The sequence below is a fragment of the Tenrec ecaudatus genome, chromosome 11, assembly GCF_050624435.1.
Source record: "Tenrec ecaudatus isolate mTenEca1 chromosome 11, mTenEca1.hap1, whole genome shotgun sequence".
Taxonomy (NCBI): domain Eukaryota; kingdom Metazoa; phylum Chordata; class Mammalia; order Afrosoricida; family Tenrecidae; genus Tenrec; species Tenrec ecaudatus.
Genome location: NC_134540.1, coordinates 63,857,488 through 63,882,806, shown reverse-complemented (window position 1 = coordinate 63,882,806; position 25,319 = coordinate 63,857,488). Strand labels below are relative to the sequence as shown.

At 55.5% G+C, this 25,319-nt stretch overlaps 3 protein-coding genes across 5 annotated transcripts; 1 reads left to right on the top strand and 2 right to left on the bottom strand.

The window, feature by feature from the left end:
• The first annotated feature begins 1,090 nt into the window (after nt 1-1,090).
• TMEM150A (transmembrane protein 150A) lies at nt 1,091-5,282 on the top strand. Of its 3 annotated transcripts, XM_075563085.1 has the most exons (8): nt 1,091-1,226; nt 1,742-1,916; nt 2,387-2,434; nt 2,781-2,867; nt 3,293-3,360; nt 3,643-3,770; nt 3,956-4,133; nt 4,526-5,282. In XM_075563085.1, exons 2-8 carry the CDS (start codon nt 1,852-1,854, stop codon nt 4,765-4,767), a joined length of 816 nt encoding a protein of 271 aa, XP_075419200.1. In that variant the 5' UTR covers nt 1,091-1,226; nt 1,742-1,851; the 3' UTR covers nt 4,768-5,282. The 3 variants fall into 3 exon arrangements, with proteins under 3 accessions (XP_075419200.1, XP_075419201.1, XP_075419202.1); XM_075563086.1 differs by lacking the exon at nt 1,091-1,226 and having other exon boundaries at nt 1,256-1,916; XM_075563087.1 differs by lacking the exons at nt 1,091-1,226; nt 1,742-1,916; nt 3,293-3,360.
• A 611-nt stretch (nt 5,283-5,893) lies between these two features.
• Nucleotides 5,894-7,551, bottom strand: RNF181 (ring finger protein 181). Its single transcript, XM_075563088.1, has 5 exons — nt 7,396-7,551; nt 6,701-6,831; nt 6,417-6,526; nt 6,233-6,307; nt 5,894-6,042 (listed from the first exon to the last, which is right to left on the bottom strand). The coding sequence occupies exons 1-5, from the start codon at nt 7,479-7,481 to the stop codon at nt 5,983-5,985; spliced, it is 462 nt and encodes a 153-aa protein (XP_075419203.1). The 5' UTR covers nt 7,482-7,551; the 3' UTR covers nt 5,894-5,982.
• A 6,849-nt stretch (nt 7,552-14,400) lies between these two features.
• On the bottom strand, nt 14,401-24,303 carry VAMP5 (vesicle associated membrane protein 5). The gene is made up of 3 exons (XM_075562533.1): nt 24,235-24,303; nt 15,376-15,513; nt 14,401-14,724 (listed from the first exon to the last, which is right to left on the bottom strand). The coding sequence occupies exons 1-3, from the start codon at nt 24,235-24,237 to the stop codon at nt 14,572-14,574; spliced, it is 294 nt and encodes a 97-aa protein (XP_075418648.1). The 5' UTR covers nt 24,238-24,303; the 3' UTR covers nt 14,401-14,571.
• Between the last annotated feature and the right edge of the window lie 1,016 nt (nt 24,304-25,319).

Sequence of the window (25,319 nt, the reverse complement as noted above, 5' to 3'; positions counted from 1 at the left end):
CCACTGGTCCCACAGTGTGCCTCCCTTGCCCCAAACCTTACCCAGGTGAGTCTGCCTCCCTGCGCCATGCCTCCCAGCACGTTTGCCTCACTCCAGCTCCTTGTGCCCGGTGGCTCCAGCTCCTTGTGCCCGGTGGCTCCAGCTCCTTGTGCCCGGTGGCTCCAGCTCCTTGTGCCCGGTGGCTCACACTTCATCGGTCTGCCCCAGCCCGCACAGTCTTGAAAGGGCTGCAACAGGAGTGTGTCATGGTATGCGCTGCGGGCAGGCACATTTCTGGTCTGTAAAAGGAAGCATTCCCACCCTTTTAATCGGATGTTTAGTGTCAGGGATGCATGCAGTAAGCTTTGTTAAAAGAGAAGTGGTTTCTTTTCACATTCATTTCCTTTCCCTAGATTCCTCTGGGGTTCGCGTTTTCCTCTACAATACACCTGGCTGTATTGGCCCTTACCTACCCTGGCCCTGACTGTAAAATAGCTATCAAATTGATATCCATTGGCCTCTGGAATCTTGACTCTGTCTAGTCAAGAACCATGGCTTGGTCACATGACTTCTGGACAGTACTCGGCGTACACTAACCTTCCGACAGCGTTGGCGGGGGGCTGTAGGGAGGGGGGGGGGTTGTGTGCGGGAGACACCTCCAAGGTGCTCGGCTCTCTTAAAGCGCTATGCTGGTTTCTGTATGGACCCGCCTCCCATCCTTTGAAAGGCACGGGAGCCCGGTGTCTGGTTGATGGCGCTCCCTCCAGTCTAACTGTCGTCAGACCCGAATGTAAAATGTCCAGCGGCGGAGGGAGCCTTCCCCCGGGCTCGTGCTGACTGTCAGATGGATCTGGAAGGTTGGTTGGCCGCCCCCGAGGGCTCTTGCCTCCAGGAGCAGGGCAAAGGGGTAACTGCGGAGGAATCTCGGCCATCAAGCGCCCGCTCTGGCCCCCGGGGCCACAGCCTGCAGCGCCTGGGTCTCCCGAAGTCGGGCCCCGCCCACATTCCCCCGTGACGCGGGCGCAGGGGCTCGGGAATTGTAGTCTCGCGCCCGGCGCCGGCGCCCGGGCCAGGGCGGCGCGGACTCCACGTCCCGGCGGGCGGCGCGCCGCGGCCCGGGGCTGCCAGGGGCGGGGCCGCTCGGCCCTTTAAACCTCTCGGGGCTGCTCCGCGAGCCGCAGCCGGAGACAGCGCCACGAGGGGCCGAGCGGGCGGGCGGGGCGCGCAGGCGACGGGCGCTCCGGGAGGTGCGTACTGGGCCCCTTTCTCTCCCCAGGAGACTCTCGCCCTCCCGGGCCTGCAGGGGTCCCCTGGGGAGGCTGGGTCGCCGGGCGGCCAGCCAGCTGTGAGCTCCTAGCCTGAGTCTGGGTCCCCGCGCCTGGCAAGTGGGGGGCCGGGGCTGGCTTCCCGCGTGAACCCGCCCTTCCCCAAGACTCCGTGGTCAGGTGGCTGCCAGTGCGTGGGCGTCTCGCTGTCCCGCAGAGCTTCACGGGACCCGGTATCCCTTGATTGGCTGAGATCCAGCCCTTCTCCCAGCCCGGGTCCCCCAAGCGAGGGACCGGGGTCCCTTCCTGATGCTGTCTCCGCCTCAGTCTCTGAGCACGCCATGGACCTCAAGTGCTTACCACCCCTCCCACCCCCCATGGCACAGCGTGTCCACGTTGTGGCCTATGCCCAGCCCAAAGTTTGGATACTCAGAGGCACAGCAAGAGCTCCAGCCTTGATCAGAGACCCTGCACTTTAACCTGTCCCCTTCCACCAGGCAGCTGATGGTTGTGGCCGAAGTATTTTAAGGTAGCAGGGCCTGCGCCCACTTCCCCACCTACCTCCTGTCTACCCCCCACACCACCACCACCCTGGCTCCCCTCCCTCATGACCGCCTGGATCCTCCTTCCTGTCAGCCTGTCCGCTTTCTCCATCACTGGCATATGGACTGTGTGAGTACCTATGTGACCGTGTGAGGGGCCGCGGTGGCAAGGGGGAGAACTAGGAGGCAAGGTGGGCCCAAGCCAGAACAGAGAGGGGCCCAGTTAAGCCAGCAGGAGCTTGATGGCACACACAAGTTCCTTGTCCCTGTTGCAGGCTCCAGGATGGTGCTCAGGGCCACTCTGGCTGTCTCTGGAGCCTGGCCTGCCTCCTGGGCACACAGCCCCTTGGGATGAGTTGGCACCACTGCCGGCCCCCGCTGGGTGGCCTTGACAGTCACACTTGTAGCCAAGGCAACTCCCAGGGGGGTTTGCTCCATAACAGAGGGCCAGGCTGCGGGTTCTGGTGTGGCTCCAAGCCTCAGGGCCAACCCACCTCCAGAATCCCCAACAAGGACTCCAAGGTAGATGAGAAAGCCACGAGGGAGGGGCGGCAAGGCTGGCAGGGGGGAGTGGGGCGGGTGACAGCTCTGCTCCCACAGGTATGCCATGGCCGTGATGAACCGCCACGTGTGTCCTGTGGAAAACTGGTATGGTGCACTCTGCAAACAGCCTCTCACTAAAGCTCCCTTCAGCTATCTTCCCTCTGGGGTTTCTGGGGCTGCTGCAAGCCAGATGGAGACCCTGGGCCTCACTGTCTTCTGACATTGGCAGCACCTGCCCCTCCCCAGGCATGGCTTTGTGCCCACCTACCCGCTTTCCTACCACCCCTTCTCCTTTGTGGCTTTTGTTCCAGGCAGGCCCTGGGAAGGGGGTGTTTTTGCCCCAACAGAGGTCTGGGAGGGTGCCCTCTGGGAGGCTTGATGCTGCAGACCAAGGGCCTGGGGCCGGGGACCTCTCCCCCCCAGTCTACTTTCTGCCCTGCCTGCCTGCCAGGTCCTACAATGAGTCCTGCTCTCCTGACCCCGCGGAGCAAGGGGGTCCCAAGACCTGCTGCACCTTGGACGATGTCCCCCTCATCAGGTAAATTGGGCTGGTCAGGGAGGCCCCAGGCCTGCAAGCAAAGGTCTGTCCTGGGGTCCTGGGTATACTAACTGTATTAGTTACTCATTAGTTAGTATATTACTTACAGCCATGCACTTCGCTTGCACAATCTCGTTTAATCCTCTCAGCTCTGAGATAGTCATGGCTTGTTCCATTTCGTCTGGGAGGAAACTAGCTCAGAGAATTCGATTGCTTGTTCAGGGCACACAGCTAGTATAAGGAGACATACCTGGATTTAAGGCCAAACCCCCTGAGTGCCCAGTACAAGTGCTGACGCTAGAACAGGAGTAGCTGCAGGCCTTCTCTGTCATGTCTCTGGGTCTCAGCTCTTGTGGGAGGGGTTCAGCCAGGGGCCAGTTGTTCATGGGGGCTCCCTGACTCTGTCCTTGCCTTCCCCCTCTCAGCAAGTGTGGCACATACCCCCCCGAGAGCTGCCTCTTCAGCCTCATTGGCAATGTGGCTGCTTTCATGGGTGAGTGACACCCCCCCTCTCCATTCCTGGACAAAACCTGAGAAATCCCATTCTCTGAAGGGCCCCAGGAAGCGCTCTGCTAAAACCAGGGGCGCTGTGAGGCCCGGTCAAAGGTGACTGACTCCTGCGGGGGATTCTTTGGAAACCCAGCGCACCTCCAGGCATCTACTTCCTGCCCTCGGGCCTGGGAGAACACAACTCTTAGGAGGAAGCCAGTGGGGCTGAGGCCAGCTCCCGTCGTCTTCTTCCATGTCAGGCCCCACTCCTCTTCTCCTCCCGCAGTGGCTCTGATCTGCCTCCTCCGGTACGGGCAGCTCCTGGAGCGGAGTCGCCACTCCTGGGTTAACACCACCGCACTCATCACTGGCTGCACCAACGCAGCGGGTCTAGTAATCGTCGGCAACTTTCAGGTGCGCCTGCCCTGGTCTTGAATGTGGCCCAACAGGTCCTGGCCACCTCCAGGGGCAGCCCTGGTTGAGGGAGGGCAGTCAAGGGACTGGAATGAAATGAGGGATGAGGGCAAAGTGCTAGGAGTCAGGGTGTCCGATAAGTGGGGGGAGGGGCCTCCCTCAGCAGCCACTCTGGGCCCCCGCAGGTGGACCATGCCAAGTCTCTGCACTACGTGGGAGCCGGCGTAGCCTTCCCAGCAGGGTTGCTCTTCGTCTGCCTGCACTGTGCTCTCACCTACCATGGGGCCATAGGAGCCCTGGACCTAGCCATGGCCCACCTGCGGAGTGTGCTGGCTGTCATCGCCTTTGTCTTCCTTGTGCTCAGTATCCTTCCAAGACTGGGCAGCCAGGAAAGCCCTGGCCCAGCCCTTCTCCCACTGAAGGCTGGTGGGATGGGGCAGTGGGCTCCTAGGTGTCTCTACTCCCCCTCCAAGGGCAGTGAAGGCCTGCTCTTAGTTTGATATCTGGGGTTCCGTGGGTGCACCAATGGTGCATGCTCAACCACTAACTGAAAGGCTGGCAGTCAGAAGCCACGCTGAAGTGCCTCAGACGCAAGGCTGGAGTCTGCTTCCAAAGGCCACAGCCTTGAAACTCAAAGGGGTCACTGTGAGTCAGAGATGGCGGAGGGCTCACATCCTTGATCAGGAAATGTAGGCACAGAAAGGTAGTGCCAGGTTCCTGAAATCCTCTGGAATATGTCCTTAACCTGCTTCCAGGTGGGGTCTTCTTTGTCCATGAGAACTCTCAGCTGCAGCACGGGGCCGCCCTATGCGAGTGGGTGTTTGTCATCGACATCCTCGTGTTCTACGGCACCTTCAGCTATGAGTTTGGGGCTGTCTCCTCAGACACGCTAGTGGCTGCCCTGCAGCCCGCTGCCGGCCGGGCCTACAAGTCCTCAGGGAGCAGCAGCACCTCCACGCACCTCAACTGTGCTCCCGAGAGCATTGCCATGATTTGAGGTCTGGGCAGGGGGGAGTTGGTCCATCCCCCACAGCTCCCAACCCCATCTACTTTGCATTTATTTTATACCAAAAACACTTCTGAAAGTATTACGATGGGAGGCAGGCTTCCTCCCTTGTGGGGGGAGCGGCCATCCTCATCCATCTGTGCCAGGGAGTGGCCCTGCCCTGGGGCCACCCCACTGCTGCTCAGCCCCCCGCAGGGGGGTTTGTATTGTAAGGTCATCCGTCTTCATTCACCCAGCCAGCCCTTCAGGTGCCTTCTTCTCCCCAGTTCTCAGGCCAGACCACTGGGGTTTCTGCTGCAGGAAGTGGGAGCTGGGGAAGGCAGGAGGGAGGGGAATCTGGTGAGGGGCAGGTGGGGCGGAGCACACCCTCGTCTGGGAAGGCCCACAGAGCTGCACTGGGATTCTTTACTCCGCCCTCCCCCTTCCTTTGGGGCAAAGAACACAGCAGAACCACGTGGGTATTTTAGTACTTTTTTTTATATCTATTAAAAGAATTCTAATTTGCATGTTTGTAGTCTGTTCTGGAGAGAGCTAGGGAGGCCTGATTCAGGAAGAGCCCAAGGGTAGGAGGAAGCCCCTTACCAGGGGAGTCCCTTGGGTGCCCCTGGTCTTTGTGATGGTCCACTGCCACTCACAGTAACCCCCCAGGTCAGGGTTGAACTACCCCTGTGAGTTTCCAAGACTTTAACTGTTCACTGAAGTAGAAAACCTAGTCTTTCTCCCTCAGAGGATGGTGGGTGCCAACCAAATTGCCCTAAGACTGGCCTGGTCTGACCATCTCATCCACACTTCTTTCCCCATCTCAGAGGGGGTGCAAAGAGGAGCCTTATAAGGTAGAAAGCTCTTGGGATTTCAAGATGAACTAATAACTGCAGGGCCGAGATAGGGGCTGATTTTTCTCTACCAGCTGATTTTTCTCTAGTAGCTGTTGGTACCAATTCCTGGCCCTTTTCCCTCCACACCTAGGCCCATGCTCTGGCTGATGTTTTCAGGCTAGCAGGCTCGGGAGGAAGGGAAAATCTGGAAGCCAAGAACCTTCCGTGGGTCAGCCCCACCTTTCCTGATAGCTCCATGACCTGACTGCAGAGTCCCCACCTAGGCCTGTGAGCAATGCAGGTGCAGGTGGGTAAAGAAACCTTTAATGAGGGAGGATTCAAGGCTCCAGAGGAAGACATTGTGTGGGGCTGGCACTCAGTCGCAGTTGCCTCAGGTGTACATGGCTCCGTGGAGGTTCTCCAGCCGGTGCTGCTGTTGCTGCTTTCGAGCCTGGAGGAAAGAGGGCACTCTGGGTTAAGGGCCATGCCTGAGGGCCTGGGCCACTGGAGGCTGCTGGCATCCACACTGCTGAAGCACAGGCCCCTCAGCAAGGTCGCTGGAAGGCCTGCTAAGGTGTGAAAGGGGCAGCCACTGGGGTTTGGAGTCCTGAGCCCCCTCCAGTTCATCTCCAAGCCTTTACCTTCTCTCGCCTGTGCTCTTCATAAGTGTCGTCATCAGTGGGCAGCTCATGGCGGCACAGGGGGCAGGAGTTTGTCTGGGAAAAGCAGGGCAGAATTTCAGCTGGGGTCTGGCCACAGTTCCTGCCATGATCCTACTTCCCACCCTACCCCTTGGTTGGCCCGTAGGGCTGGGGGCAGTGATACCTTGTTTAGCCAGGGCAGAATGCAGTTGGAGTGAAAGAGGTGGTGGCATGGCATCTCAATGGCTGTCTCCTCCTCCTCAAATTCCAAAAGACACACGGGGCACTTGAGCTCTTTGAGAGGGAGTGCTGATCAGGAGAGCTGCTGTGGGCACCACCCCCCAGCTCCCACGCCACAAGGGCACTCTTTGGCCCAGACCTGCCTGAAGTACCAGAGCACAGCCTGGCTCGGGAGAGGGTGAGTCTGGCAGACCTGCCCCAAACAGCATAGGGAATCCGTGTCCTCACCAGCCCGGGCGCCTCTGATGATTGTCCTGGGGAGGTTCTCGACCACACCCTTGGCAGCAGGTGGTGGCAGGTGGTGGTCCCAATCTACTACTAACCCCAAGTCTTCAAAGTCCATCCTATTGAAAAGCGACCTGAGATGGGGTGGGGGGAGAGAGGAGCGGGGAAATGGAAGGTCAAAACCACAGACAGCACACTTTCTCCCTTGCCCCCAGAAACCCCTGGCCTGCCCGGCTAGTAGAAATCCTAACTGTTCCACAGCAGGCGCCCCCTAGGTAAAAAGCACTGGGAAACGGGTTACCACAACGATCCGCCAACCCGGTTCGTTCCCATCTTACACCCGAGGCAAAGGTTCAAGGAAGTTGGTCAAGGCCACCCAGGAAACACCTGGTAGGGCCAGATTCCAAGTCGCAAGGTTGACCAGCGAGCCAGGTCTCTTGCCGAATAAGCTTACTCCGGCCCACCACACAGCCCTACCAAGCCCGCCCCGACATCCTAGCTCCCACGACCCCCACTCCAGCTCCTGCCTTCACCAGAACCCCCTTGCCCCGGCGCACCCTGACATCCTGAATCTCACCACCCGGACAACGCTCCTGGACAGACATCCTGCCCCCAGCCCAGAATCCTGTCTCCTAAATCCCACCGGCTTCAGGCAATCCCACCCCCGAGCGCCGACCCTCCTAGCCCTGCGCACCCACCTTGCGAGTTCTAGCAGCACGTTGGCTCGGGCCTGCGGTTCTGTGTCCAGTGGCTCGCAGTCGTGCTCATCAAAATAGGAGGCCATGGCTGCCCGGCTGACACAGCCCTCGGGTCCCTTCGCTGCGGCCGCGCGGTGCTGGCCAATCAGCTACGGAGCTGAAAGAGTGACCAATCAGAGTCTGTAGAAGGCGGGCACAACGGCCCGTTCGGCTGCACGGAAGCGGAAGTACTCATTGAGCTGTTCCTCGTTGGTTAGAATCTATCAGGTGACCGAGGGCTACAGCCAATGACAGAGGTGAGAGTGAACCACAAACATTTGTCCCGGAGTCAAGCGGAGACTGGGTGTGGGGGCTCGTGTGATGGGCTCACGAAGCGCCCTGGAAAGTCACACGTCTGGGTTGTGAGTTCCTCCCGAGGCCCCGAGGCTCAGAGGACCCTGTCCCCGCCGATGCTGGGGGCCCGGTGGGAGCTGGGATCCTGGACCCGGCCCGCCCCGCCGCCAGGTCGTGCCTGGCATTTCTGTACCCGCGGCGCTGCTCTCCCGTTGGGCCAGGATTTTACGCGTGATTCTGCCCTCACTCCCGAAAAACAAACAAACAAAGCTTCCCTGCGCATTTCTTCTGCGTTAGTCACCATAATAGGAGGGTGGGTCAAACCTCCCAACCGAGGGAAGGAAGCTTTGGGCCGGGAAATCTGCAGCCTCTTATGCTCATGGGGCTGTTGGCGTGACCTTCCTTAGTCAGTCCATTGCTCACCCACTTCCAGCTTCGGTTTCCCTTTCTGTAAAACCAGTGACTTGAGTCGGCAAGTGCAGTGACCCAAGTTTATTCATTGCTTACTAAGGGCAGAGGGTAGGAAGTCATGGAGGATACTGAGGATAAGTGGCATAGCCTTTGTTGTTAAACCAAATAAAAACCCAGCTCACTGCTCAGAGTGCCCCTGTGGGACAAGATAGAACTGCCCCTTTGGGTTTCTGAGACTAACCTTAGAAAGCCTCATCTTTCTCCTGCGGAGTGGCTGGTAATTTCAAACAGCTGATTTTGCAGTGAGCAGACCAGTGTGTAATCACTCCGCCACCAGAGTGCCTTTGTTGAAGGTGATGACAATTTTGGAAATGGATAGTAGTGGTTGTTGCAGAATTTGGTGAGGGTAATTAGTAACACTGAAATTGTCCACAGACAGTTGGACTATATACGGATATATTTTAATACAATAAAATAGTAAAAATACCTGGTGCAGCGGTTCCCAACCTGAGTCTCGACTCCTTTGGGGGTCGAGTGACCCTTTCACGGGGGTCACCTGATTCATAATAGTAACAAAATTGCAGTTATGAAGTAGCAACGAAAATCATTTTGTGGTTTGGTGGTCACCACAACATGAGGACCTGTATGAAAGGGGGGAGGCATGAGGGAGGTTGAGAACCTCTGACCTAGTGGATTGAATTAAAATTGATTTGCATCCCAGCTACACACAAATCTGCTGGGGAGAGAAGAGAGATTTAGGGGAAAATTCATTCCTGGTAAACCAAACCAAAACACAAACTCATTGCAATTCCAGTGATTCCGACTCCTAGGACCCTTTCGGACAGAGTAGAATTGACCCTGTGGGTTTCAGAGGCTGTAAGTCTTCAGAGAAGCAGAAAGTCTCATCTTTCTCCCAAGAGGAGCTGGGTTCCAAATGTTGACCCTGGACTCCCTCCATTTCTGAGGACTTGCTGCCCTCGAGTCAATGTCATCTCATAGCAACCCAACAGGACAAGGGAGAACTGTCCCTGCGAGTTTCTGAGACTATAACTCTTTACAGGAGTAGAAAGTCCCATCGTTTTCCTGAGGAGCAGGTGGTGGTTTCAAACTGCCCAACTCATAGCCACTTTGCCACCAAGAATTCCATTCTAACGCATATCTTCAAAGATTCTGTCTTAGCGGATCTAGGAGCCCTGGTGACCCTGTGGCCTAGGCATCAGACTGCTAACCACAAGGTTCAGGATTCAAACCCACCAGCCAGGCTAAAGGAGCAAAATGAGGCTATATGTTCTAGTGGCATCGTGGTTACACTTTGGGCTGCTATTCGAAAAGTCAGCAGTTTGAAACCACCAGCCACTCCACAAGAGAAAAAGGAAGCTTTCTGTTTTTCTAAGTATTTACGGTCTTAGAAACCCACTGCAGCAGTTCTGTCCTGTCCTGTAGAGTTGCTAGGCACTGGAATCAACTCAAGGGCAGTGAATTTAAGTTTTGAGATGTTCCTGGTGCTTTCTTTCCCACAGAAATTTACAATCTCAGAAACCCCGCATATAGAGTCACCATGAGTCAAAAGTGAGCAAATCATCAGAGAAGTTGAATTGTATTCATTAGAATGTGGCATCAGGATTGGAGGGAGGCTTATTACCCCCCTGAGATGTGCAGATGACATAACCTTGCTTGCTGAAAGCGAGGAGGACTGGAAGCGCTTGCTGATGAAGATCAGGGATTGTAGGCCTCCGTGCGGTTTACAACTCAATCTAAGGAAGGCCAAAATCCTCACAACTGAAGCAATAAATGACATCATGATAAGTGGAGAAAAGGTTGGCGCTGTCAAGGATTTGGTCTGGCTTGTATCCCCAATCAACGCTAGTGGAAGGAGCAGTTGGGAAGCCAAAAGATGTGTTGCATCAGGTAAAGCTGCTTTACAGACCTCTCTAGAGTACTGAAGAGCAAGGATGTTACTTTGAGGACTAAGGTACACCTGATCCAAGCCATGGTATTTTCAATTGCCTTATGCATGTGAACGTTGGACATTGAATAAGGAAGACGGAAGAAACAATGGGCTTGAATTGTGGTGTGGTGAAGAATATTGAAAGTTCCATGGACTGCTAAGAGATCGGTCTTGGAAGAAGTACAGTCAGAGTGCTCCTTCGAGGAGGCAAACGTAGTAAGGTTTTGTCATATTCTTTGGACATGTCAGGAGAGATGTCTCTGGAGAAGCGCGTGTTCGGTGAAGTAGAGGGGCAGTCAAGGAGAAGTCCCTCAGGAGCTGGATCGATACCATGGTTGCAACCGTGGACTCAAGAATAGGAACGGTGGTGAGGTTGGCACAGGACTGGGCAGTGTTCCATTCTGTTATGACACTGTGCACCAGAACCGACTTGATGGCACCTAACAAGGACGACCTGAGTCGGCATCCACAACATGGCCGTGGGGCCTGTAGTTGCTGAAGTTCTGAAGGTGTTTCTAATGCGAGACAGGCTTGGGAACCAGTGCATCAAATGATTTGGATGACAGCATCTGCAACTGTTCCAGGTGCTAGATATTTTCCCATGTATCAATAGTCTCAGGAGCTAAGTAACAGTCTTTCCTTTTTATATTTGCAAAACCCAATAAAAATTCACAAAAACGTTAGTGTTGATAACTAGTTACAGGGCCGACTGCTTTTCTCCTTTCCCTACACGTAAGTAACTACCCATTGGTTGTCATGAATTCCAACTCATCAGGACCCCTTATGTTTACAGAGTAGAACTACTTCATAAGGTTGTGTGTTTTTAACTTTGTTGTGAATTTTTCTATAACTTTTTGTTAGAGAACAGGCCATCAGTTTTACACTCAACAATTCATACATTTTGTTTGCTCTTATTCACTGCAGTTCCCTCAAAGTTCCACTTGCTTCCTCCCTGTTTACACACCTCCTTTCCTGAGGCCCTGTACTTTGTCCTTGGCAAATGCCGCCCTTTGACCTCAAGTGTTTGATTGTTCTAAGGTGTGTGTACCTTGCTAGAGTTCTCCATTCCCTTATAGATCTGTTGTTTGCTTATAAATTAAACCACAAGGGTGGGTTCAGTTCCGGACCTGAAAGGTAACCAAGGGTCATAGTCTCAGGGGTGGAGGGCTCCACCAGTCTCTGTCTGACCAGTAAGTCTCGTCGCTTTAATGCTTTTGAGTTTTGTTCCATCTTTTTTCTAGACCTCTGTGCAGCGCCTTTTAATGTGAACCTTTTCAGAGCAGTGGGTTGCAGGAGCCAATTATTACCTAGGCCTTCTGCTCAGAGTTGTGGAGATTAATGTTCACGTTCACATTAGTTCAATGGACTAATTATTTCCAAGTGTCTCCCATTCCATCTCGCTTCTTTCCTCAGGACAGGGAGAGGACAAGACTCGCAGTCAAGCCATAGGTGGCTTTTTGTGAGCTTTCAAGATCCCCATCTGTCTCTCCTCACCAAAATAGGGTCTAGCGCCTTGTCTCCATGGACTATACTACACCAAATTGACCTTGGTGTCCCCCAAGACTGTGATCCTGAGCTCCCAGGTCCAGCAGCTCATTCCCTAAACAGATCACCAGGACTTTCTTCCATGGCACCACAAGTAGGTTTAAGCCATTAAGTCTTAGGTTACCAAAACCCCACTGCCATTGAGTTCATTCTCACAGTGACATTCAGGGGAAAGACAGCTTCATCTTTCTCCTGTGGAACAGCTGTTGGGTTTGAACCACAAACCTTGTAGTTTGCAATCCAAAGCTTACCCCACAGTGCTACCTAGAGTTATAGATAAAAAGCCTCATTTCTTCAGTGGAGTGACTGGTAGTTTTGAACTGTCGGCTTTGCAGTTAGCAGCCCCAGTTAATCATTGAGTGCACACTTTTTGTGCCACCCAGGGACCATCTAGCCCGTAAAAATGACCAGCCAGAGGGTTCATCCGCTTTGTCCTCCCTCTAGGCTTAAAATGAGCTGTTCCCGAGGTAGAAAGGGGGCCCGGCCTCACCACCACCACAGAAGAGGAGCTGGAAATGGAGTGTGTTCTTTGGACTCAGGATCCCTGCAATGAAAGTCTATTCAATCCAGGGGAGAGGGAGAGAGAGAAAGACAGAGAGACAGAGCGAGCTGTGGCACCAGAGACAGTGAGAAGCAAGAGCAGAGAAATGGTGGTTACAAGCTGGAGAAGCAAGAGAGTGACCAGCAGGAGGTGGTGACAGGGCTCACAGGCCTAGAGAGGGAGGCACTTACCATCTTATCTAAAAGAACTTTGTTTCACTTGCTGGAGCAGGTCGGGGATCTAAGGGCTGAGGGGCTGAGAGCCGGAGGCCCACAAGTGGGTGCAGCTAAGAAGCTCTTCTGGTGGAACCATTGTCTCTGGAGCAGATTCTGATCTTGAATTGTAACCTGTTACTTCCCTAATAAACTCCATAATCACTGAGTATGGTCTGTGGCTATTCCAAGGAGGTATCTAGCTCTTTAGTAGAGAGAGAAGACTGGTGTAGGAAATGGTAAGAAGAGTCGGGGGAGGGGTGTGTGTGCAGGATGCAGGTCTGACCTCTGTCTCACAGGAGCCAACCTCAGGCTGTTGAATATCCTTCCCCTTGGGAAACAGCTAGGTGCCCTGGTGGTGTAGTGGCTACACGTTGGGTTAGGATCCACCATGTCTGCAGATCGAAACCACCAGCCACTCTACAGAAGAAAGGCAGGGCTTTCTACTCCAGTAAGAGTTACAGCCTCAGAAACTCACAAGGGCAGTTCTACAAGGTCACTATGAGTCAGCATCACCCCTACGGCAGTGCGATTGGTCTTGGTTGGTGAAGTCAGAGATCAGAAGCCGCCACCATGCCAGTTACAGTAGCCCAGGAAGAGGCTGGCTCACTCCACAGTCCTCGTGGGGCCTCTGTCCTGTGATTCGTGCCCAGGGTCCCTGTCGTGGCCCTGTGTGATCCCGGAAGCTCTGAAAAGCTTGTCTCCCTTCCTACAAAGCAAACTCCAGACCCCACTCTGTGAGGCTGCAGGGCAGCCTCACAGGCCCTCCCTGTCTTCACTGCCACCACTTGCCTCGTGGGTAGTTGGTAGCATCTTAAGAAGAAGTGGGTGGCGCTATTGGGGAAGGGAGGCGGGAGGGGAAAGTGAATATCAAGGTGAGGAAGGGACGGATGCTCTTTTCCTCTTTGTCAACTTGTTGGGGTCCGGAGAATCCTGAAAATGCTATGGTGGCGGTGGTGGGGCTGGGGGTGGGGGAGTGTAGAGAAACACAGAAAACAACATTCCATTGTCAGGGAGCCATCCCAGAAGAGCCCTCTTTCAGAGGTCTGACTAGGGGCCCCTGTGGGCCTGCACCTGCACTCCAGAAAGCCTGTCTGTGTGGAGTCAGGCAAAGGAGAAAGGGCGAGGAAAGGCCACTTCCCCTCCCGGGGAGAGTCCTTGGTGCACTTTCCAGGCAGCCCAGGGCAGGGACCAGGGGGGACCTTTAGCAACCAACCTTGCTTGTTACAAGTTAGGACTTGAAGCACTTGTTGATGAAGCCCAAGGTTGCAGCCTCCCGTCTGGATGACAGCTCTGGGTAAAGAGGCCCAGAGCATCTCCAGTACACCAGGAGGTGACCTCGTGCCCAAGGGAGGAAAGGTGGAAGCGGTCAGGATTTCATCTTGCTTGGATCCACAATCAGTGCTCACGGAAGCAGCCATCAAGAGATGGAAAGGCACCTTGCATTGCATTAGGTAAATCGCCCGCACAGGACCTCTTTAGAGTATTCCAAAGCAAGGGTGTTACTTTGAGGACTGAGGTGTGTTTGACCACACCGTGGCATTGGCAGTGGCCTCCTATGCCTGCGGAAAGTTGGTCACTGAATAAGGAGAATGGATGCATTTGAATTATGGGTACTCGCCAAAAAAATATCAACAGACCCACGGACTGCCAGAAAAACAGACAGCTCTGTCTTGGAAGCAGTGCAGCCAGCGTGCTCTCCGAGGCAAGGAGGGGAGACTTCATCTCACTTTGGGGACATGCTATCCAGAGAGACCCGTCCCTGGAGCAGGACTGCGTGTGTGGTAGAGTGGACGGCGGGGAAACAGAAGGCCCCCGAAGGCCCCGCACAATCTGACTTGACACGTGGCCGCAACCACAGGCTGTGAGGATGGCTCAGGACCGGGCAGGGTTTTGTCTCCATGGGCACAGGATCCCTACGAGTCAGCACCGACAACCCGACAACAGGGACCTTCGACAGACACACAAAAGGCACCCGCTTTTCCACACAAACAGCAGCTTTTACTGAGCTCCAGGTGGGGTTAGCCTGACATGACCAAGGGCACCAGGCTGTTCTCAAAGGTCAGTCTGTGGGGTGACGGAGATGCGGCGGTGCACGCAGTGAGTCTGGCCTTGGAGGCTCACCGGAGTGGCTCGGGAGGGAGTGGACGCCAGGCGGGTCAGCCCCGGCCCTGACACCGTGGCCCTCAGCCTTTGTTGGGGAGAAAGACGGCCAGCAGCACAATCAGCAGGATGAGCAGGCTGCCGCCCACCGCCAGCCCCAGGTAGATCTGGCAGCGCTTGTTCTCCCAGCGTTTCTTCTGGGCCAGGGTCTTGGTCGTCTTGCTGAAGGATGTGCTCTGTCGACAGCCCAGAAAAGTTAGTGGGTCCCCAAGGCTCAGAGCAGCCCCTGCCCCAGCCAAACCTAGTCTCTTCCTGCACCCTCCCCACCCTGCTCGGCCTGCTCCCGTCCTCCACACAGCCTGCCTGGCCCTTCCTGGCCGGACTCCTGGCCTCAGATATGGGGTAGCCCTTGACTTGCAGCCCGACTGGCTCATGTCCCGGTAATAATGCCAGCCCTTGACCTTTAGGAAGGCACACCACTTCACTCGAAAGACCTGGTCCTTCCTAAGCTCTGCCCATTGCATGCCTGGGCTAGGGGTGCCCAGGAAATGCCCTCAAGCCCTAATTCACTGCCATCGAGTCAATGCCAACTCACAGCAGCCCACTAGGACAGGGTAGAACTGCCCCTGTGAGTTTCTGAGACTGTCACTCTACGGGAGGAGAAAGCCCCATCTTTCTCTCTCAGAGCAGCTGGTGGCTTCAGACGGCTAACCTTGCAGTGAACAGTCCAACTCGTAACCAAGATGCCACCGGGAAACCCAGAGACCCTGAAATAGGCCTCCGATCCCACCATGGGCCTGGAGGCCCTGCACACAGCCTCAAAGCTCCCTTGGCGGACTCCTCCCCTTCTATGCCCTCCCAACCCCTTCACCCCCCAGGCCTCACACCATGTCCAGGAGTTGGTCTGAACGCTGCTCCAGCTCAGCCAGCTTCCCATCACGCTCCAGGACCTTGTCGAAGTTGTTGAGCATGATTTCCGTCACTTCTTCCGCCTGCCGCTGACATTGCTCCAACTCTTTCCCTGCCTGGGCACCAAGCCCAAGGTCAGGGCTGCATGAGGCCCCCAGGGGGGTCCTCATGTGGCCCCAAGAACCAAGCCTCCTCAGCCCCACTCTATGCGTGGGCAGCATCCTTCATGAACATATATGATGTGAGGGGGGAGAAGGGCTTGTTGGTTAGGGGACTTGCCTTTGGTGTTAGTGGCCCCTCCCCTTCAAGGCAGAAAGGTCAGCCCCGGCCCCTTCTTCTCAGCTTCCATCAGGCTGCCTCAGGGTGTGGCCTTCCCAGGACTCCACCCACACAGCAGACCTGCTCCAGGATGCTTGCTGCCCATCGCCCAGCTGCCTGTGGCTTTCCACTGGCCCACACCCACCACCACCCTTTGGACACTGTCCCTGGTCTTGCAGAAGTTCCTGGTGCTAAGGAAAACATATAGTCTGGCCATCAGAGAGCTCTGTGGGACAGACATACATCAGATTCCATTGCAGCAGGATGGAAGGGAACCCACCCCAAGTCTGCTGTCATTGGGTCTATTCTGGCTGACGGCAACTCCGCAGGACAGGGCAGAACTAACTGCTCAGTAGGGTTTCCACGGCAGCAAGCTTGTGTAGAAGCAGACAGCCTCACCTTGCTCCCTCCGCCCCTAGGAGCTGTGCTTGAACCACTCATCTCCCAGGTAGCAGCCCAATACTCAGCCCACTGTGCCCCCAGGTCTCCTACTCACCACAACCCTACAGGGCAGGGTAGGTTTGCCCCTAGGGTAGGGGTGAGGGGTTCTGAAACAGTGACTCTTTATGGAAATAGAAAGTCTTGTCTTTCTCCCTCGGGGCAACTGGTGGTTTCGAACAAAATTGGGGGTCACCACAATCCTCGTCTCTTCTTCCCTACCTCTGCCTCCCCCAAACTCAGCAGCTTAGCTCTCCCCGCTCTGGCCTCTGACTAGCCAGGTCTTGCCTGCCCCTACTGCCCCTACCCTCCACATCAGCACCTGGGTAGGTTCCTTCACTGTCTGGCAACTTCAGCCTCCTGGCCTTTGGCTTGCAGCCTTCCAGCTCTCCTATGGTGCTATTCACAGGGAAGAGCCCCACCCTTGGGTTCTCAGCCCAGGCACTAGCCTCTCCTCATTTCAGAGGACCAGGGACCTAGAGGCGTAGAGTCCAAACTTAGAAGGCAGAAGATGAAATCAACCCAAACTCACTGACAATGAGTTGATGTTGACTCATAGTGACTCTGTAGGGTAAAATAGAACTGCCCATTTGGGTTTCCAGGGCTGTCAATCTGTGTAGGAACAGAGGAGCCTCACCTTTCTCCCAATGAGTAGCAGATGGGTTTGAACTGCTGACCTGGCAGTTAGCAGCCCTGAGGGTAAGCCACTATGTCACGAGGGCTCCTTAGGGGAAAGAGGAAATATGGGTGGTGGGCACAAAAGGAACTAACTGGGCTTTGGAGGCGGGACTGAGAAAACCACAGAAGAGGAGGCAGGGGTGGGGGCGGGCTGGAGGGCCAGGAGCAGGCTGGGGGACATTTCAGCGAGATGAGCATCCTTGGATGAACAAACCACAGTGGCTGCCTCCTCCCCTCTTAAGCCTGCCAGGCTCCCGCAGCCCATCTCTGCTCCCATCTCCTCCCCACACATCCCACTCCTGCCAGCCCATATCCCCGATTGTCTACCAGAGCAGACATTGGCACTTGACTGAACTCCACTTAGAACAGGAGAACTTAAGTGTTGTGAAGGATCTGGTGGCCACAGGAGACCACCTCTCGCCTGTCCAGAAATCCTCCTGGAGGATTGGCAGCTGCCTTTCACACAGCCTTTGAGCATTCCCAGTGTATGTGTCCTCTCTCCCCAAATAGATCAGGAGCTCCCAGAGGGAGGGCAGGGACCAGTCCCCTGCTCCCATCCTCCACCACCCCAGGGTCCCAGAAGGCCAGCAGAGTCCTGACCACTGCAAGTTCTCAGGGAATGGGTCAACTGCACTAAAGCCTATTGTGGTGAAATGAATTATTTAACTTGCCCCTTCTATGTAACTCCCACCAAGTGACTGAGCAGATGGGGCTCTGCAAATAAGATGTGTGTTGTCCATCAAGGAGAATGGCTAGCTTGCTAATAATGTAAATAAGGTGTGTGGCACCCTTGTGGGGATGGGAGCATGCCAATAGATATAGGGCACCCTATTTTAACATCCCACCTGGAGCCCTGGTGGTATAATGGGTTATGCTTTGGCCTGATAACCTCAAGGTCAGCAGTTCAAAACTACCAAGAACTCCACAGAAAAGAAGAGGCTTCCTACTCCCGTAAAGACTTGCAGTCTGAGAAACCTGTATGGGCACTTCTACTTTGTGCCATGGGGTTGCTCAGTCAGAATTGACAGCAATGGCAGTGAGCTGAGTTGAATCTTGAGTTGAGCTATCCCAGAGGCAAACAGGCAGGAGTGGAGTGCACCCATGGGCCTATGAACCCTACCCTGGGAACCTGCTCAACCTAGGGGAAGCTGTAACACCAGAAATGAGAGCAACAAGCAGCAGCAGCAGCAAACTGATGGCAGCAGAGCCAGGAGACCAGTAGGAGATGGTGCGGGGGGATTCCAGCCCCCAGAGCAAGAAAGCTAAGCACCTTCAGGCAGGAGGCTAGCTAGAGGAGCCTTGGTAGAAGCTGAGTTTGCTGACCTACGGAGCTAGAATGGGGTGCCTTTGGATCAAGGCTTACTGGTCCAAGTAATGTCTGAGTGGGCATTTAGCAGCAGAACTAAACGAGCAGTGTAACACTTGCCTGGGCCAGTGTTACACAACCTGCAGGCACTTCTGAGAAGAGGCCATTCTGACCAAAGAACTACATCCTGAGCTGTCCCTGAATGGTAACCTGTTAATCCCCTACTGAAGCTCAGAACGGTGGTCTCTGCAATGAGGCCTCAAGGTCTCGGGAAAGGAGAGAGGCCCACGAGAGGGGCAGTCAGTGGGCATCATAATGGGGACAGAGGTTGGAAGGTAGGTGAATGTCTGACCTCAGCCTCCCAGCTATCAACCTCAGGCTGTCAAAGCTCACAACAACCCTCCCTCTCCCTTATTTACCCAGAGGAGGACAGACGCCACCAGCACACCATTTTCACCCTTATCCCCAAGCAGCCCTCTGTCCTCAGAAATGTTAGCCCGGCATGTTTATCCAGACCAGCGGGAGCTTAGAGGGACAGGCATCTGTAGCTCAAATCTGCAAATATTTACCCAGCCTGCTGAGAGATGGGACAGGAAAGGACCTGCACAGTAGAGGGGGGTGGGTGGGGGTGGTGAGCAGAGCCTGGGCCTAGGAGGAGGGATGGCAGAGCTGTAAAACTTGCCCTGAGTCAAGGGGTACTGGTGGCGCAGTGGTGAAAGCGCTCAGAAGCTAACCGAAAGGTTGGCATTTCCAACCCCCCAGCGGTCCCACAGAGAATGATGTGGCGGTCCGCTCCACGAACACTCAAGCCTTGGACACCGACAGGGGCAGTTCTGCTCGATCCTCTGAGGCCGTGAGGAGTCAGAATTGGGCAACAGGTTTGGTTTGGGTTCGGGTTTATTTCGGGACCACTGGTCATTACTCTCATGACAAGTCTATATTACTCAACAAGCCCGCACACCAGTGGGCCTTTGAAGATCCCCAACCCCAATGGGCCCAAGACAGAGACTTGGGAAAGGGCAGAGATTTGAAAATGAGAATCCCCATGGGAGACCGGAGGGGTGCTGCGTCTTATTTTTTGTACTCTTCGCAGGACAGCTGTTAGCTTGTTCTCCAACAAGGGGTGATACCGGGTCACATTCTCCGGGAAAGCTGGCTGTGCCTTCAGCTGCAGCGTGTCAGCCTGCACCCCCCACCCCTGTGTGAAGCCACACCTGCATGGACCCCAGGCTGGCATGGTGCCTAAGTACGCATTCAGCATTCATACGAGCCTGGGCCTCGGAGCCACGCCGTGGGTCCTCCTGGGCCCACTCCGGCAGAAGGGAGACACACTGGCTGGATGTGCAGCTCTTTGCTAACGTTGGGACAGGTGAGTTGCTAGGTAGCACCAACAGTTTGCACTCTGGAGAACTACAGGCTGTGAACAGGTGTAAGCTCCCAGAGGGCAGGAACCAGGTCTGATTTACACCACCGCCTAACTCAGCCCTGTGCCTGCCACAGGCTGGTCATTAGGTGTCATCTGTCCACCTCAACACCTATCAACCCCACGGGAGGATAGGGTAGAGCAGCCCCATAGGATTTTCTAGGCTGTAACAGCTCACCAGGTTGCCCCCACGCAGAGGCAATTGTGGGTCCGATTAACCAGATTAACCAACCGTTCAGTGAGTTGGCAGCTGAGCACTGCAGTGCTGACCACTAGGGGTCCTTTGGCTCATAGTGCACATTGATCGACCTGCACACACCGTGTCTGCTCTTTCCGAATCCCTGCATGGCCAGGTGGTGAAAGCATCCCAGGACTAACCATGAAGTTGGCGTTTTAATCTGCGCAGAAAACCAAAACACAAAACCCATGGCCATGGAGTCGATTCCAGCTCACAGAGATCCTGTCGGACAGGGGAGATGTGCCCACACTGTAATTCCTTACAGGACTAGAAAGCCTCGTCTCTCTTCTGTGGAGCAGCTGGTGGTTTCCAATGGCTGGCCTTGTCTGAGCAGAGCCCCGGTGCTTAACCACATTGCCACCAAGGCTCCTGTCTATCCTGAGAAGCCTTGGAAAAGAGGCCTGGTGATTGATTTACTTTAAAAAAAACTCAACCCACCAGGGAGAATTCTATGGAGCAGGATTGCATCTGGACACCTGGGGGGTTGCTTCCAATGGGCATCCACCCAGCAACTTCCGTTTGGTTTGTTTCTGTGTTTCAGTCTGGCGAGGAAGAGAGGCTCAAGTGATACAATGTGGACGGAGTCAAGAGTTACATGTAAGAGAGAAATAGCAAGTGTTGCAGCAGCCCCCAGAGGTGACTCCCAGAACTGGGGTGGCAGAGTGGGGCCCCGGGTGGAGTGCCATTGATGGTATAGAGAGTCGGGGGCCCAAAGGGCATTGGGAGACTGTAGACAGGGTGCGTCTAGGCGGAGGGTAGAGGGGGCCCCAGGAAACAGTAGCAGCTGAAACCTGGAGGCCACTTTGGAGAGAGTGCTGAAGCCAGAGCCAATGCAGAGGGCACTGGAGAAGGTGCTTCGGGCACATGTTCCTGTCAGTGAGGCCGGGGTGGGGGTGGGGTGGGGGTGGGGGTGAGGGTGGGGGGGTGGAGTGAGGAAGCTCAGGGCAGTAGTGGCAAAGCGCCATCCACAAGAAGTGTGAGGAGATGGTGGCCAGGTGGGCGGGGGCAGAGAGCGTGGAGAGGAAGGGTGGGTGAGGGAGGCATTTCCGAGACCTGCCAGGGGCCTGCAGGGCTTGAGGTTTTGAGCCAGCTTCGGAGGGGGGTGGGGGGGTGGGAACTGCAGTTCCGTTGGCATTCAGAGGGTGATAGTTAACGCAGGAAATGTCCTTGACAGACTGTTATCCTCTGTCCAGAACAGGGGTCCTCAAACTACGGCCCGTGGGCTGCATGTGGCCCACCGAGGACATTTAGCCAGTCCACCGGGTGTTTTTGCCCCATTTTTTTTACTTCAAAATAAGATATGTGCAGTGTGCATAGGAATTTGTTCATAGTTTGTTTTTTTTTTAAACTATAGTCCGGCCCTCCAATAGTCTGAGGAACAGTGAACTGGCCCCCTGTTTAAAAAGTTTGAGGAGCCCTGGTCCAGGAGATGCCTCTTAGGAAACTTAAATCACCATTTAGGGTTTCCCAGGTTAATAAACCCTGGTTCCTCTTCCGAAAACACAGCTGGCCCAAACCTCTCCTGTCTCCCGCCTCACCCCCTTGTTTATGCTCCAGAAACCCAGCTGCCCTCAGCCTCAGAGAGCCGGTGCACAGCTTGGGCCTATTACCTCCTCCCTCCTTAGCACTCGCTAGGTGTGGAATTAAGCGTTTTGTCCAAACCCCTCCTGTCATTCACCACTTGAGTGACCCACAGTTGAGGACGTGACCTTTCTGACCCTCTGCTTCCTTTATCTGTGAACTAGTGACCATAATATCCACTTCACCGTGCTGTTGGAAGAATTATATCACATATTAGAAATAAAATGCTTGGCACAATGCCCGACATATATTAAATGCTCAGTAAACAATAGCCCTGATGATGGGATGTAGCCCAAATTTCCCGTGGCTGCTTTCGTATCCTCAACAAGAACCCTGACTCAGGGTCACGAAAACCTCTTAGCTATTTTTAACAAAATGTGCAGCCAAGGACAGAGAGCCCAAACCCAATGCTATCAAGTTAAGTCTGACTCCCAATGAACCACAGACAGGGTGGAACCGCCCCGTCGGGTTTTCAGAGTCCTGATATTCAGGGAAACACCTTGCCACACCTTTTTCCAGCAGAGCAGCTAAGGGGTCTGAAAGGCCATCTGCTGGTTGGCTGTCAAGGACGCTTAACCACCGTTTACCCAGGGCTCCTCCACCGCCAGCCATGGTCTTCCCTGTTGCCAACTTCTGCCTATTTGCTTCGAACTAAATACAGGAGAACTAAACACAGGACCTGACCCAGGTCTTTGATATCCCGCATCTGGTTTGTGTCCATCAGGCAGGAGAGGCTGCGGAGCAGGTTTTTCTCATGGTAAGCCATCATCTTAGGCACTAATCAAAGAGCTCACCTCTGTGCTGCTGCTGTCCCCTCACTTGGTCTCACTGAATCCTCATGACAGCGCGCTGAGCCTGGTCTGGGTAACCTAAGTTTACAAGACACTGAGGCCCAGAGGGGCAAAATCACCTGTCTGCTCGAAACCACAGAGCCAGTGAGCTCAGGATCTGGAAGGTGACCTGACATGGGCTCTGGGGATCTGCATCTGAGCCGCTAGAGCACACTGGATGCAGGGAGAATGCAGCCCAATGCTTTAACTGACTGCCGAAAGATTACCCTGATGCCTAACATGCCAGTTTGAGTGCCGGTGGGAGACGCTGGGGGCTCCAAACAGGAATTCCTTGGACTGCAGGGGAGTGGACCCTCCCTGCGATGGAAGAATGAAGGGAAGGACTTGCTCAGCGTCCATGTTTCCTTGGCTCCTTCCTGCTCCGTAGGGTTTTCTCAGTGGCAATCATGACAGAAACAGATCACAGGTCTTTGTTCCACCACACTTTGGGTAGATTTGAACCACCAACCTTTAGGCGAGTTGCTTCCCACACACGGTGAAGTTGGCCAACATGCACAGAGAAGAAATGCTTCAGGGGCTGTCAAAGGATGCAGACCTTTCGGAAGCAGAATGCCAGACCTTCCTTCTGACGTGGGTTCAAACCACTAACCCTTTCATCGGTCATCCAACACAAACTGTTTGCTCCGCTCTGGAACTTTCCCAGCGGCAGCCATGTCTAGCACGGAGGAAATGCCCAATGCAAAGCTTGTAGGGATGAGTCACAGGGTAAGAGAAGGGCAGGGGAGGGAAGGTGGGCAGGTGGAAAGGAGCTGGGAAGAAGGTGGAGGAAAGGGCTGTCGGAGAGAAAGGGGCAGGCTGAAAGAGACACAGGGCGGGCCAGGTGCGAGAAGGGAGATCAACAGGATTCCCCCAGATTCTGATCCACTACTGACCTCAAATAGTAAGAGGCATCCCCACCCCTCCCACCCCAAGTGTTCCAATATCCAGCCCCTCCAAAGTATCCTGTCCTCTGCCTTCACTTCCAGAGATTCCTCACTTTTCTCCCCAAATACTGACGGTCAGCTAGAAGCCCATCCCTCCCACTGCCTGGTCCTCGGTCCTGCATACTTGGAAGGGGGCTCTGGGCTCTGTCCATTCTCAGGACCTCCCTGCGTTTCCTGCCTTGACCTCCCAGCTCAGCACTACCTTCCGGCCCCACTTCCTCTTCCTGCCTCCAGTTCCCCCCAGAGATGAGGGCCTCCAGGTGACCACCCCAGGCCAGGCCCTATCCATCACCCAGCTCATCCAAGGGTGTGTGTGTGGGGGGGGGGGTTAGGGAGGTAACTGGCAGTGGCTGCTCCTGATACCTTTGCCTCAGAGATGGCAGTTGGTGACAAAGTCTGCCGTGGGAGAGCGGATGACTCAACTCTGGAAGGTGTCATGAGATAGGGGTTCGGAGGGGACCGGGCCTGGGCCACACTGATCACTTCAGAAGAACTTGTGCAAAGCTCTTTCTTTCACTTTCCCCTTGGGAAGGAATTTGCCCTCCAGCACCCTGGCAGGGGCTGGGCTGGCACTGCCTCATCTGCTCAGGTTTCCAACGCCCAGGCCAGGCTTGGCTTCTCACAGCCTCTCAAGAGGTCACCGCCAGAGCCACCCGGCTAGGAGCGGGTCCAGAGGGCTCGGGAGTTCTGTCTCAATTCACCTCGCTAGAGCCCAGCACGGCAGCGACTGCGGACCCCACTTCTAGCATGCGGAAAAGGAGACTTGGGGCGGTTCAGTGTCTTGCCGGGGGTCACAGCGCTGGTGAGTGGGCGCCCATGGGTTCCCAGCCCGGAGCTGAGCCGGTGCGCGCACCGACGCCGCTGCAGAAAGGGGGAAGCCCGCAGGCCCCGACGGGGCGCGCCCGGTGCCCGCTCCCCGCTGCACTCTCCAAGCAGGGTTGGCCGGCGCCCGCGCTCCCCGCCGAGGCCACGGTGCCCGGAACGCGGGGTGCCCGGAGGACGCCCTTGCGGGACCGGACTCCTGTCTCCCGGCCCCAGCTCGCCCTCCACCCAGCTCCCAGCCGCCCGGCCGGCCCCTCACCATCGCCGCCGCCGCCGCCGCCTCGCGCGCTCCCGGCTGCTCTGCCCGCCGGGCGGCGGCGGCGCCCGGGGCCGCGGCTCGAAAGGAAACGGCGGGGCGGGGCGGGGCGGGCGGCGGCGGGGGCGCGCCTTCCTAGCTTGCAGCGACAACGGAAAGGGAATCCACTCGGAAGGGCCCTGCCGCAGGGACCCGTGCCGGGCGCGCCTCTTCCCAGGAGCGTTCCAGCCTCTGGCCTCTGCGCCGCCGGGCTGGTGGCGACGCCGGCATAGCCTGGTGCCGGGGCTGCGCGCTGGCGCACCTCGGGGTCCCAAACTGTGGCGTGCGCTCGGAACCCAGCCCAGGGAGACCCCCTGCACCCGAGGTCGGTTTGCCCCGATGAGCTTAGGAGGCACACTCACTCCATTCAACAGACACCTGTGTGGGCGCTGGAGACAGCCACCAACGAGCCAGGGGGTGGGTGTCTGCTACCTTGGAGAGAGGATCTGGCCATCAAGCCCAAAGGGCTTTCTACTCCGCTAAAGAGTTACAGTCTGGGACCTCCACAGGGGCTGTTCTACCCTGTCTGATAGAGTGGCTATGAGAACGCACGACTTGATGTCAGAGTTTGGGTTTGGGTTTCGGGAGGGAAGGCATCGCATCGCCCTGGGGTCGCTCTGTGTGAAACCGACTGGGCGGCAGTGAGTTTTGGATGGGAAAGCAAGCTCCCTGAGGATGCTGTTGGGGAACATTGGGCTGCTGACCATAGAGTCGGCAGTTCAAACCCGTGAGCTGCTCCTGGGACGAAGATGAGGCTGGCTTCTCCCGTGTAAAGTTACTGCTCCAGAAAACCTATACATGGTCATGCTAAATCAGAATCTATTGGATGGCAATGGGTTTTATTTTTTAATCTGGGGAAGGAGTCTATGCTCAAGAACAGATGCCACTGAAGGAAGAACTCCTAGATACCCAAAGGCTTTGGTGAAAAGACTTCAGGGAGAGCTGGGATCCTGCCAACTGAGATGTTTCAACAGAAGGAGGCAACACAGGAAGCCCCCAGAATGGACAGACTGCCAGCTATTTGACTCCCGGACTGGAAACAAACCATG

What these genes read in the sequence shown, in the direction of transcription:
- VAMP5 (XM_075562533.1), bottom strand. An exon ending in CAGACCAACTCCTGGACATG is followed by an intron (nt 14,725 to 15,375) that starts GTGTGAGGCCTG and finishes GGCTGTCGACAG; the next exon opens with AGCACATCCTTCAGCAAGAC.
- TMEM150A (XM_075563085.1), top strand. Translation starts at nt 1,852, where the DNA reads ATGACCGCCTGGATCCTCCTTCCTGTCAGCCTGTCCGCTTTCTCCATC. An exon ending in TAATCGTCGGCAACTTTCAG is followed by an intron (nt 3,771 to 3,955) that starts GTGCGCCTGCCC and finishes GGGCCCCCGCAG; the next exon opens with GTGGACCATGCCAAGTCTCT. An exon ending in CTTTGTCTTCCTTGTGCTCA is followed by an intron (nt 4,134 to 4,525) that starts GTATCCTTCCAA and finishes ACCTGCTTCCAG; the next exon opens with GTGGGGTCTTCTTTGTCCAT.
- RNF181 (XM_075563088.1), bottom strand. Translation starts at nt 7,481, where the DNA reads ATGGCCTCCTATTTTGATGAGCACGACTGCGAGCCACTGGACACAGAA. An exon ending in TTCTGCCCTGGCTAAACAAG is followed by an intron (nt 6,308 to 6,416) that starts GTATCACTGCCC and finishes TGCTTTTCCCAG; the next exon opens with ACAAACTCCTGCCCCCTGTG. An exon ending in AAGAGCACAGGCGAGAGAAG is followed by an intron (nt 6,043 to 6,232) that starts GTAAAGGCTTGG and finishes TCTTTCCTCCAG; the next exon opens with GCTCGAAAGCAGCAACAGCA.